Genomic DNA, 13,949 nt, shown 5'->3' with positions numbered 1-13,949 from the left:
CAAAATACTACTGAAATATTAAATATACAGTATTCACCTCTGCTTAGCTATATATTCCAACTCAATATAGAATGCACCTCAACTATATATATATATGGTATACCATATAATACAACTACTATATACACATCCACAGCATAGTAAATTTTAATTTATTCCACTCAGGCCTGAATATTTAATTACTGTGGAGAGTTTCTTACTATTTTGGTATAATGTCTTTCCTAACAAGGATGGGGGAAGGGGGGGCTTCACTCTGCTTGGCAGGTGAGACTTGTGACTATGAAACAATCTCAGGTTCTGGGGCCGCCCCTGTGGTGGCTGTAGGAGTTGACTTTGGGACTGCTGGAAGGGGTTCTGATAGTTCTTGACACTTTTTTTTCTCCAACAATTGACTCTACTCTCTTCAACTGATTGTATGCCATCTCCACTGTGTAGGGAGTGGTCCAGTTCTGTTCTTAATCTTTTCAGATACCCACTTCTGATCACCTCTGTAGTTGCTGCCTGTCCAGGAGTGAAACATTGAACTTATTTGTTTGAGGAACCTCAACTTCTCTCAGCTGTTTGTCCAGTCTCCTACTGAGATTGTTTTTCAGGAGATCCAAGTGTGAGGGTAAGGGATGACCAAGGAACAGTGAGTTGCTGGTTGTTGAGTGTGCTGCATTGTGATATACAAGGAGGAATTTGGCAAGCTTCTGATTCAGTGTCGGTGTAGTGTGTTCTGCTAACATTGCTCTCTCTGTTCTTTAGAGCTTGGACAAACCTTCCTACCAAAATATTTGCAGTTGAGTGGTATGGTGTAGATGTAATAAGTCTTATTCCATTCATTTTCAGGAATGACTGAAACTGTTTTGCAACGAACTGTGATTTATTGTCACTGACTTAAGTTTTATGGAATACCAGTCTTTGAAAAGAGGCTCCCCAATACATCAACAGTGTGCAAGGCTGTAGTGGAGGCTATTGGAACACTTCTGCCCACTTTTTGTAGCTGCATCCACTGCTGCCAAGAAATTTGTGCCCATAAATGTTCCAGTAAAATACACATGAATCCTCTGCCAGGGCCATGCAGGTCGTTCCCAAGGATGGAGGTGTTGCTCTTGGTGTGTTTGCATCCCAAACAGTGCATGGCAAACCGCTCAATCTGTTGATCTATCCCAGGCCACCAGACAAAGCTTTGAGCCAACAGTTTCATTTTGACCATGGCTAGATGACTGGCATGCAACTTGTTCAACACTTTAGCTCTCAACTTGGATGATACAGCAACCTCTCAATCCTCACATAAGGCCACCCAATCAGATGCAAGTTCATCCCAGGGTTCATAAAAATTGAGGAATTGGAATTTGTGCTGCACATTCCAGCCATTTTGGGTTGACATGTTGACTTGAGAGTGTGGGATCTTTTCTGGTTTCTCTTTGGATCATCTCTGCCATAATAGGTACTCATTCAATTTGCATTAGGGAGAATATGTCAAGAGTGCCCTCTTTTGCAAATTTTTCAAGTACAGGTCGACCTTCTATAATCCGGTACCACTGGGACCTGAGGAGTGCCGGGTTAGTGAAAATGCCGAATTACAGAAGGATCACATAAAGCAATAGCTAACCGCCTCATCATGCCTTTAAAATATCATGTAAATCAGTACAAGTTAGATAATAATGAAACAGAAATATTAAATGAGTAGCAAATGAAATTTTAATAAAGTAATATACTGTACAGGCACAGATAAAATAAAGGGTACAGGTGAATGTACAGGAATTAACTTGTACAGAACAGCTGAGCACTTCCGCTTCTAAAGTGAGATGTTTAATATACCTTCAGGCAAAGTTACATGTCTGCAAGTGTGGGGTTGCAGGATCATCAACGTCTTCATCTTGAAAACTGAGTGAAGCACCAGGAACTGGTGCTGAAACTGGCACAACAGTTTCTTCAAAAACTGTTGATGATGGTGGCAGCACATCTAGGTGAGCAGAAGCAGAAGATGGAGAAAGGAAGTCTTTTATATGCTACATTTCACGCGACCGCCAGGTGGCCAGGGATTTGGTGCTGGGTTCTTCCCTCTTCACTTGTAGTTTCTGATGGAATCCTCATTAGTTTGTTTTCCTCCACTTAGTAATATGCTTAAATTCAGTGGGTCGCCACGTCTGATTTGAGGTCGCAGGCAGAAGAGAATGGTGCGCCGGCCGGGCGACACTGGAGGGTAGTGCGCGACTGCCAGCAGGCATGTAAGAAGACGGACCAACCCAGCGCGTGCCAGCTCCCCCGCTGCTGGCGGGTGAGGCGGGTGAGGCGGGCAGGTGCCGGGTAGTTGCGCCTCACACAAATTATATTAATAAATGCAGGAAAACGAACAGGAATTGCCTGTTTGTGCTTACAAGAGCGTGCCAACATGTGAACAGATCTAGCTCAACCAAAACAACGCGCAGCAGATTGGTATGGTGGCCCGGGAAATTTGAAATTACAGTTGTGCAGAAAATTTGAAATTAGTGCCTGATTATTGAAGGAACCAGATTACAGGTAGTCGGATTAGTGAAGGTCGACCTGTATTTCCTTTTCCAAGGGTAAACTGGACAATCCATCAGCATTTCTGTGGTGAGTTGTCCTCTTGAATTCAATCTTGTATTTGTGTCCTCCAAGGAAACAGAGCCTATCTATGCATTCATGCTGCTGCTGTTAGTGGAACACCCTTCTATGGTCTGATAATGGTCACCAGTAGTTGATGATCAGTAATGAAGGTAAACTTAGATTATTCAAGATTTTGGAGATGTTCCTTGTCCTTCTCAACCAGGTCATATTGAGTGTCTCGCAGCCTTGCAGTATCTGGTCTGTAGCTTTCTGCCAGAGTGCAGGTACAGATGCTACTCCACAAAAAACCTATTGTAGTGATACAACTCTTTGTGAGTGCTTAGGATGAGAAACACTTTTGGGCTGTTCTTCCATGTCCCTCTGTAGGTAGGCCTCTGCTAAGTTCACTTTGCTGAAGTGTTTTCCTCCAGAAAGTTTTGCAAAGTTATCCTTTATGCTTGGCAAAGGTTATTGATCTACTTTCAGTACTAGGTTGATGGTGATCTTAAAATCACCACAGATCCTGACATGCCCATTCTTCTTGACTATTGGTACCACTGGCATTGCCCATGGACGCCACTCAACCTTGGAAAGAATTCCTATAGCCTCCATGCAATCTAGTTCACTGGTTACTTTTTAATCATGGATGGTATAAGGAACTGGATGGGATTTGTAAAACTTAGATGTGGCATTTTCATTTAATGCTGTGTTTGAGTTTTCCAATGCCATCCTTGAACTATGACATAATCCAGTACCTTACATACTTTGCTTTCAGTTGACTTAATTACAGAGTAGGTAGCATGCAAATGGTGGATGGATCTTCAATCAAGTTGTAGTTCTCTCAGCCACTCATGTCCACAATGCAGGCCCTCCTGATTTTTACCACATACAAGCTCAGTGTGGGGATTAGTGTAACTGTTTTTGCATTGCATAGTACAGCAACATTATTGGTGGCTTGTTGATGTGGTTGGCTTAATTCCAAGGTTATCATGAGCAAAAGTTAATCTTTTCATTGTCAATCCCTTTGATGTGGTTGGAAATCTCCTTCTGCCTTATCTTTTCTTTCTCCTTGTTAAAGATTGAGTAAGAACTTTATCACTGCACCTGTACCTGCATAGTGAGGTACTGTTGTCCTTGAAGCGATCAGAGAGAAACTCTGCTGCAAGAAAGAACAGTTAATCCTTTAATCTGATAGTGGAGTGAAACAGGCAATACAAGATTGAAATCTGGCCACTAATTCTGATTTTATAGGTGAAGTCTCTGTAATAATTGGTACATTTAAGATTGTGTAGTGGTGCATAAAATGCTGCCTTTCTAGGTTTGCTGCTGTAAATTCAATTTTGTTTTAGGGTAGTGAGTGTTGGCTAATTCAAGCATTTCTTTTTATCACTGGAAATTTATATTTTGTTAAAGGGCAAAACAATTTACATGGGCCCGTGTTGTCCTGCATTGTGATGCGAACAAATCCTTTTGAGTGACTTAGCTGGACAAACTTTTAGTTTTTGAATTATGCCTTTAAACCTATACTGCTTAGATTTGGACTTAATGTTAGTGGAAAAGAAGTTATTAAGAACCACTTGGGGCCAAAATAAGCTTTCATGTGGGGAAACCCGAGTCAATTCAGGAGAGCCAGTAGAGGCCTGTAAAAGACAAATCACTCAATACCTCAAATTTAAACTTGTTATCCTCATGTTTAAATTTCTTCATAACCTTGTCCTGTCTTTTTAAATCTTGTTGCAGAAGCTACAACTTTCTTTATTTTCATTGCTATTTTTAATCTGTCTATTTGGAATCCTATTTTAAAATGTTTTGCTACTGTTTCTCATTCTTGGAGCTCTTAAAGCTCACTTCAGATAAAATTTTAGTCACCCCTCCAGATTATTTATTTTTGGTTCTCTCTCTGCTGTGTATCTAAATGAAATAGATTGATTTTGTTTTTCTACAATTTAAGAGCTCTATACGAATTCAAATTAGTTTGAACTTCTTTATACTCCAAAGTAAACGTGAAGGGTATATAGATGGGTAAATTAGTACTTAAACTATATTGCTAATAAATTGTAAACTTCTGGTTAAAATACCAAAAATGTGTGTCAGGAATAATTTGTGTGAAAGAAACTTTTTCAGCCATTCACAACTATCATTGTCTTATGGATAAAATACCATTTTACTTGTAATGCAGTTTACAATGCAATTGAAGTAAATTTGACAATATTAGCACATTTTAGCCTGGACAGGAAAAACGTCTAATTTACATATATTTTTCTTGCAGAAGTTTGAGTTACAATAAGCTGGCTGCAATCAATCCCACTGCTTTCACAGAATTGCCCAACCTTCGTGAAGTGTAAGTACATGTGAACTCTTGAAGTTGATGTGAAATGTTGAAGTTCTAAAGCTATCTGTTGGACATGCTAAGCAATTCAAAGGAGTTATATGTTGAAAATTTATTTTGAATAATTCTTTATACTTCACATCATAAGTTGATTTTTGTATACAATTTTACATTGCTGGAGAAAATCATAAATGATTCATCTTGATTATTTAAGAGAAAAAAGCTACTCGTTTATAAGCAGAATAATGTTATTTAATAATAACTTTGAATCTTATTTGCATTTAATAGAATAATTGATAAACTGAGCAAGAGAAATAGAAAATAATCTGGTTTAAGTTATTCACAATTTTTTTCAGTATCTCCAATTTACCAGCATTTATGATATTCTAAAAGCATAAAAAATATTTTATGTTGGAAAAGGGCACAAGGAGCAGTATTAAATGTTCTATGATTTAGTATTTTTTAAATTTTGTGTGGGAGAGTATACAAGTTGAGAGCATGGAACAGTTTTAAGTTTGTTCATCTAGTGAATAATTGTCACCATCTGACTTTAAAAATCTTCTGAAAATTTTAATCATATTGATTAAATCCAGGTGAGATCATTTAGGAGCACTTAACACACACTGGTGTATATTTGAGCTGGAAACTAAAGATATGCAATCTTAGTACCCTTATAAATTGCAAAATTAGCTTTATCAGTCTGCTTTGCATGCAAGATATTCTCCACACCACTACTTGCTCTTATCAGCAAAATTGTTGTCTATATTTAACTGTCTTAATTTTCAATTTCTGTGTAGCCTTCACAGTATCTCTACCTTTCATATATAGACTGATGATTAAATTTTCAGGAGATTTTAGAAACAAGATTCAAAGCAAAGTTATTTATTAAATGACATTCCATCTCTTTTCTGGCTGTCGCTCTCTCACTCACACAATAAGTTAGTATTTGTAATGAAATATAGTCAAATTGTGTTTATTATCTTTCAGGTGGCTTGATCATAATGAATTGACTACGATCCCCGATATGGGACTTGCTTCAGCACACCTGGTTGTTCTCTATCTGTAAGTTATTTCCAACAGTTCATCCTGTTGCTTGTTTCTGCGGTACTGTTTCTATGTTAATGTATAACCCAATATTAAACTGAAACAGCGGTTTTAACATTGCTGAAGTTTTCAGTTATTCATTGTTTTATGTCAATTTTTGTTGTAATTAATTGAAAATCAAAAGCAAATTCTGGAAACACAGCAGTCCAGGCAGCATTCATGAAAAGAAAAACCAGGCCTACTTGTCAGATTGAAGAGCCTCTACCAGTATCGTGGTATGCCAAAGGCCCATCCAACCTTTGATCTCAGATGTTGGCTCTGTTCCATGGATGTTTCTTGATCTGATGAAGGTTTAATGAATTTCTGTTTTTGTGAGAATAAAATTATGTCTTTTGAACAGGAAATTAAATCCAGTTTGTCTTGTAAATGGAGTTTTGATTCATCGTGTACATCATTTCATTGTGTTTTTATTCTTCTGTATGTATTAACCTCCATGTTGTGCATTTTTAAAAAACTATTGTGTGCCATAGATCTGTTAGATAAAGCATTATGTTATCCTGTAGATAATATATTAATTACACTCTCACCTAATCTGTTGTTTGTGAACAGCAGTTAGGTACTGGGATAATTGTTATGTACCAGAGATAAAGCTTTAGTGTGGCTGTAGTATCTAGGGAAAAAATAGATTTCTTGTTCTGCACTTGTGCCAGAAAGACTCAGCAAGGTAGTTTGTGTAGTTTTGGGATGATGATGCTGAATTTGTTGGAATGACATTAGCATTAGGGCTTTGTATTATTATTTACTTCTTCAGAGGAATAACAAAGCAATTTAGCATGTCTGTGGTGCCTGACAGGAGACCAGGATAGAAGGTTTACGAAATTATGAGAGGCTTACATAGTTCGCTAGTGTCTTTTTCCCAGGGTTGATGTTTAATACTAAACATGCATGCATTTATGGTGAAAGAGGGTAAGTTCAAAGGAGATGCGTGGAGTAATTTTTCGACACTGTGTCGGTGGGGCCTTGGAATACACTGAGATGGGTGGTAGTGGAGACAAATATGATAGAAGCATTGAAGAGGCACTCAGATAACCTTGTAAATGTGCAGAGTGGAAGGATATGGACATTGTGTCAGTAGAAGGGATTAGTTTTATTAGACATTTAATTATTAATTGTAAAGCACTTTGACTACAATTGTTTGTGTGAAAAGTGCTCTATAAATAAGTTACTTAATTATTAGTTTAATCAGTTTGGTACAACATTATCGACTAAAGGGTCTATGTTGTATTATTCTAGGTTCTATGTCAGAAAAGAACAGCAGTCATTTCCACAGATGCTGCCCTTCCTGCTGAGTTCCTCCAGCATGTTGCGCGTGTTAGATCAATATCAGTATTCAGTGTCACAATACACTGTAAATACCTTGGATAGAGCTTTGAATTGTGTGTTCAATTGAGTGCTCTCTCAAGCAGTTTATGGTGTGGACAAACATTGCTAATGTTGAGTACATGTTTACTTACAATGTGATTCCTGTTAAACTAAATCCCATGTGGGACTGATAGTCTCCTCTGCATATTTGTATGAATTTATGTTTACATTGGAAAAGCTTTAACTAAGTCAGTGAATTGGCCAAAGCAACAGTGTGGCGAGGTATTGATTATAAATGTTGCCAGTACTGTATAATCTTCAGATTAGACATTAGAGATTTGGAATTTTTTTTTCTTTAGCTTTCATAGTCAGAACAACCAAGCACTCCGCTTCACAGTTTAACCATTGATCACTGATTGCAAAATGACAATAAAGAGCTTTAGGCTGTCTAGAATTGGTCTTTGAAACTTAGACCTCATTACTTGGACCTCAATGCTCAGTTATTCTTTCCCAATGGCCCTACCCCCACAACCAATTTAAAATACTGTATTAGGCTTGAGAATATCTATTCACCTTGGATCATGATCTAAAAGCATTTTCCACTGTAATGGTAATTTTTCAGTTTCCCACATTTGTTGACATAAGCATTGAAAGAGGTATTTAATGCAAAACTGATTATTAATCCCGGTGATTATCCATCTTCTCCATGCCCCCCCCCCCTCACCCTATTTGGGGAGTGGATAATTGGACAAGGCTGCAGGAAGGAGAGAGGGGGAGAGGGAGACGGAGAGGGAGGGAGAGAAAGAGAGAAAACTCAGCTACTGGTTGACTAGCCTTCCCTTTTAATGTACAGTTGCAAGAAAAAGTTTGTTAACCCTTTGCAATTACCTGCTTTTCTGCATTAATTATACTGGGCCCTTATTCTTCTTCTTCTTATTATTATTATTAAGGGTCCCAACTAACCATCTATCCAGCATCCTCTTTGACTTTTTACCATCAGGCAGGAGATAAATCATCAGGCGAAAATCAAGAATGGTCAAGATGAGAAACAGTTCTCAGGCCATTAGGCTATTGAACTCCTGGCAGCATTGTATTCAAAGTGTTACTGGTTAATCTACTCTGGCTACGTCCACACTACACCGGATAAATCCGTAACCGAAGCTTTTTCTCTTCGTTTTTATCCTCCGTCCACACTAAAATGGCGTTTTCATCCCCTGAAACCGGAGCTTTTCAGAAACGCTTTCCAGAGTGGATATTTTTGAAAACGCTGCTCGGGCAGATCAGTGTGGATGTGGTAACCGGAGACTTCTGAAAACGCTATAAGACGGCAGCGCGCTATTTCATTGTTTTCTTGAACGCAACCTAACAACTTCAGAACAGATGGCAACGCGGCTGAAGCCAGAAGTTAGAAATGTACTCACCAAATACTTTGACCCATAACTTACTGAATAAATAAGTATACTCACTTTGCTCTGCTTTCTGTCCATGCATGTATGAAGGTGGTTTACCTATTTATGCAAGTACTTATCTGACAATAGATATGTGACAGCCTAATGTAACATTGTATGGAAATACAAGATAACACTGACGCAGACATGTTTTACACATTTAACGATGCTTTATTAATGCAACAGAGTTGGTCAGTTTTTCAGTGTTCGTCGTCAGCCAGGTCAATCTGTCCGTGAAATCCCTGTCGGTTGCCTCTGTATGCTCCAGTATTTGTTTTCTTTTTACTTTTAAGTTCTCCTGCGCAAAAGCCAACAGCTGCCTGTCGTTTTAAGTTTTTCTAGTCTAACTACACAAACGTGCATTTTTACAGCGAGATTCGACACTAAACATGTCGCTTGTTTTCGGCAGATGTGTCCTGCTCATGCCCAGTAGGAGGAGATTCGCCGAACTCTCTGTTTCAATGTGGATAGAGATATTTTCAAAAACGCATAGTGTGACCGCCTATCATTTTTATGCGAAACCGGCATTTTCAAAATTATCCAGTCTAATGTGGATGTAGCCTCTGTACCTTAAAATTTTTTAATATTAATACACTTTTATTTATGTATGACTTGTCTGTAGTTTTTATCCTTGCCTTCATAAGTTATCATCACGGAGGAAATTGGTGCTCTGCAAAAAAAAAAAGCATTGCTGCATGTCTCAACTTTGCAAAATACCACCTGGATGTTCCACAGCACTTTTGGGACGATGTTCTGTGGACAGATGAGACAAACATTGAACTTTTTGGCAGAAATGCACATCATTATGTTTGGAGATAAAAGGGCACTGCACATCAAGACCAAATTCTCATCCCAACTGTGAAGTATGGTGGAAGGAACATCGTGGTTTGGGGCTGCTTTGCTACCTCAGGGCCTGGATGCCTTGCGGTCATTGAGGGAACAATGAATTCAAAATTGTATCAAGACATTTTACAGGAGAATGCTAGGGTAGTGGTCCCTCACCTGAAGCTTAATACAAGTTGGATGATGCAACAAGGCAATGATCTGAAACACAAGAATAAATCAACAACAGATTAGTTTAAAAAGAAGTAAATTTATGTTTTGAATGGCCAAATCAGAGTCCAGACCTTAATCCATTTGAGATGAATACTGTGGGATAACCTGAAGAGGATTTTTTATGCTAGAGATCCCAGAAGTATTGATGAACTGAAACATTTTTGTATGGAAGAATGGTCTAAAAGTCCTCCTCGCTATTGTGCAAGTCTGATCAGCAGCTACAGGAAATGTTTGGTGGAGGTTATTGCTGCTAAAGGAGATTCTGCCAGTTCTTAAATACAAGGGTTGACATACTTTTTCCAGTCTGGACTGTGAATGATTAAACAATGTGTTCAATAAAGACATGAAAAGTACATTTGTCTGTATTATTAGTTTAGGCAGATTGTGTTTGTCTATTATTGTGATGAAGATCAGACCATATTTTATGAGTAATGCAGAAAACTGGGTAATTGCAAAGGGTTCATAAACTTTTCCTGCAACGGCATATTTGCTATATATCCTCTCACTGAACTTGAATTTGCTCCCATTTCATTTGTTATAAGGTTATAGTTTGTAGTGAAATATTGTTTTCATTCTGATACCTCAATAGCCTGGTTTGATGGTTTGTTTTGAACTTACCATGTCACAATACCATTTTACTTCCACAGAGATTTTGCAATGGTTGCTCATGTCGATAATTTTGAGAACAGATGAGTAAGGATGAGATCAAAAGGCATTGTGAGAACTTGGCAGGCCAGATACTCATCAGTGAGATCAACCATTGCGCAAGAACTTTTAAGAACTTCTAAGAATATATCCATCATGTTAGGGCAGTGCAGTCATCACCTACGAGAATGCTGAGTTGTCACATTTGTCATATTCATATTTCATTGTGATACAGAAAGTGACAGTGTGGCCCATTGAGGTTATGTTCTTGGAGCAATTCCTTTAATCCCATTCCCTGCTGTGTAATCTGTAGTCTCTCATACCAGTGCACTCCACCCTAATTTTCTCCATGGTATGGATAGTTTTGACAACATGATTACATCGGTGAGGAAGAAAATAAAGTTATCTGTAGAATTTGCAAATATTCTGAGGGAACTGTGATACCCACGCTCCCCGTTCACTGGAATTCAGAAGGATAAGACGAGATCTTATAGAAGTATATAAAATTATGAAAAGGATAGATAAGATGGGAGCAGGAAAATTGTTTCCACTGGTAGGTGAGATTAGAACTAAGGGATATAGCCTCAAGGTTCGAGCCAGTAAATTTAGCACTAAGATGAGGAGGAACTGCTTTTCCTGAAGAGTGGGGAAACAGGAATTCTTTACCCAATGAAGCAGTGGAGGCTGCCTCAGTAAATATGTTTAAGCCAAGGTTGGATAGATTTTTGCATTGTAAGGGAATTAAGGGTTGTGGGGAAAAGGCAGTTAGGTGGAGATGAGCCCATGGTCAGATCAGCCATGATCTTAATGAATGGTGGAGCAGGCTCGACAGGCCAAACGGGCCTATTCCTGTTCCTTTTTCTTAAGTTCTTGTGTATGATTTAGTTTTTTAGAATCAGAGGATTGTCAGCAGTTTTATTGTAATTCTATTGCATTTCATTCAAAACATTTTTACTATTTTTATTATTATTAAGGCAAACTGAAAAGCTTGCCATGTCAACATTATCTGGATTACATACTTGTACTTCTTCCTATAAAACTTTATACCTTCACTCTGATAAAACTGTCTGAGCTCTTGATGAAGTTTGGTTCTTTTAAAAGTCGATGAACTTGTGTCTCAGTAAATTGGTGCCCAGGTGGAAGGATTTATTTTTGACAACAGTCCTACTGTTTGAAGTATTTATATGAGCAGAATTTCTGTAGAGTACTGCAGTTAATGCTGTTACTTCATGGGTCATGTCTCTATCTGTGTTGTGACTTGAAAGACCTGTAATTGAAAGTCCATTGCAAGCAGCATATTTGCATTGAATTATGCAAAATATTTCCAGTGGAGCAGAGGTAGGATCAAAAGCAATTGACCTGTCCTTGGATGATGCATATTGAATTTAAAATAAATTGTGACATCAGTGATATCAGTCTATTTGATCTGTATCTGTAGAGTTTCCTAACAAGAAGTATGCTCCAGTCAGGGATCAATACAACACAAACATTTAATCTCTCCAGATGTGGTTGAGGTCATTGCATCTAAATAAATTGCACTTCTAATAATTTTCATATACCTAGTGTCACTTTATGTACATTTTCAAACAGTCTAAATATATATGCTAATCTTGTATAATTTACAGCCACACTTAAAACAGTTCTTGCTCATTGTGTTTTATAGGATTGTTTTTATATTCATATTTATTGCATTTTGTTTTTTTTATAATTGTTTTCTTTATGCTTGTGTTTTTATGCTGCACCAGATCTGGAGCAACAGTTATTTCATTCTCCTTTTGTTGTTTATTTTCATTCAATCTTAAATCTTGAATTAATGATTTTTGTCAGAAAGGAAGTGGTCTCTATTTCAATTTTAAATGAATTTGACATTTCCAATGAGAAACTTTCCATGCAGTTTTGTTTTTGTTTGTTTGTTCCTGGTGGTTTTAATAATTTAGAATATGCTAGGGTATTTGCTTCAGTATTGTTCATGTTGATTCAAACAGAAATCTATTTTATAATGTGGACCTGGTAGAAGTTGCAAATATGCTCGCTAGTCGATAGAAATATGAACTTATGCTCTTTTTTTAACATAACCTCAGAATAGGATATGCAATGATTTCTTTTTCTCCTATCCTTGTTGATGACTATGCTGATGTTCCAAATGGCAAGTTCTTATTAAGGAGTTAAAGTTGCCTGTACCTATTTTTAGCATGAATTGGCTATTACACACCACCAACCATGCCGGCTTGACTGGGCTTTGTGTTTGGTCTTGGTCCAAGATAACTGGATACTAGACTCTGTTGCATTAACATCAGGACATGCAGAAATGTAGGCACACATGTGCACTCATACACATACACTGCAAATGTGCACAGGCATATTTCTCCTCTTCCCACCCCACCACCACCCCATTTACCCAATATTGACTGAGTTGTTTCACTTGTATATTTTTTCTTTAACAGGCATCACAACAAAATCCGCAGCATTGAGGCAAATCACTTGAAGCTTTATGAGTCCCTCGAAACATTGGATCTAACTTACAATGAAATAACTGAAATCCAAAATAATTGCTTTCCACAGCATCTTAAGATTAAAGATTTGTGAGTATTGTATTGTGTTTAAAATATTGATCAAGAGCTGGAAAGGACTTACTGTTTTCTCAATGATAGAAAACAAATCAGTGGTACAGTTTAATTACTTGAGGTTTTCTATGTTACTATGACCTTGCTTCATCACACAAATTATTATTTCCTGCTTAATTCTGAAAGTGGATTGGCTGTCTATAAGGCACAGGATAGGGTTGGTATGAAGTTCAATTTTTGTGTTATATCACAATAGAAATTTATGGTACAATGGGTCATATCTATGTGTGGTCAGGAAAAAGCTAATAGATCATTTACATGTTTTGCTCTTGGCCTGTAGCTTTACAACCATAGGCACTTTGATGCTTATCCAGATGCTATCTAAGTGTGGTGAGGGATGTAAAAATTGGATGATCTGTTTGGGTAATACTAAAATAGAAATATTAGGAGGGTCCTGGAGATAATTCCCTTGCACTGACAAATTGCCATGTGACTTTTGCATCTGCTCAAAAAGATATTCAGGCCACTGTTCATTAGCTCATCAGTAAGGTGGTATCCCTACATTATGATACTAGGTATTACACTGGAGTGTCAATTCTGTAAAAGACATTAGCATAGGCCTTGAACCTACCATTTAATAGTTGTTTTTAATATGTTTAAGATGAACTGAAAGGAAACAGTGGAAGAAACAGGGCTGTTGGAATGGAGGACAGCATTTTTGACTTTTTCCATTTGTAAAGTGTCAGCAAGCTTATGTTGCATCCTCCTCTGCTATAAATTTTGTCTTCTTTGTTAACCATAAACCTAAAACCTTGTCCAAAGATAACATTAGTAGTCTAAAAGGTGAAATTCACTTCACAAAAATACAGTGCACTACAGTAGCTTTTCCTTTGAATAAATGGTTGTCTTGCTTTGCCCACAGAATTCTGATTTTTATTTTGACCT

General features: G+C 37.6%; 1 protein-coding gene across 2 annotated transcripts in view; it reads left to right on the top strand.

Moving 5' to 3' along the window:
* The window catches only part of lrig1 (leucine-rich repeats and immunoglobulin-like domains 1), an 85,751-nt gene that overhangs the window by 28,879 nt on the left and 42,923 nt on the right, over nt 1–13,949 (top strand). For both annotated transcript variants that reach the window (XM_073072336.1, XM_073072337.1), the window contains exons 2-4: nt 4,826–4,897; nt 5,873–5,947; nt 12,885–13,022. In XM_073072336.1, coding sequence (XP_072928437.1) covers nt 4,826–4,897; nt 5,873–5,947; nt 12,885–13,022 — 285 coding nt within the window. The remainder of the gene's footprint in view (nt 1–4,825; nt 4,898–5,872; nt 5,948–12,884; nt 13,023–13,949) is intronic.

Source organism: Hemitrygon akajei, chromosome 19 (assembly GCF_048418815.1).
Source record: "Hemitrygon akajei chromosome 19, sHemAka1.3, whole genome shotgun sequence".
NCBI lineage: Eukaryota > Metazoa > Chordata > Chondrichthyes > Myliobatiformes > Dasyatidae > Hemitrygon > Hemitrygon akajei.
Note: the sequence above shows the minus strand (reverse complement) of the source record. Positions and strands in the feature narration are given on the sequence as shown.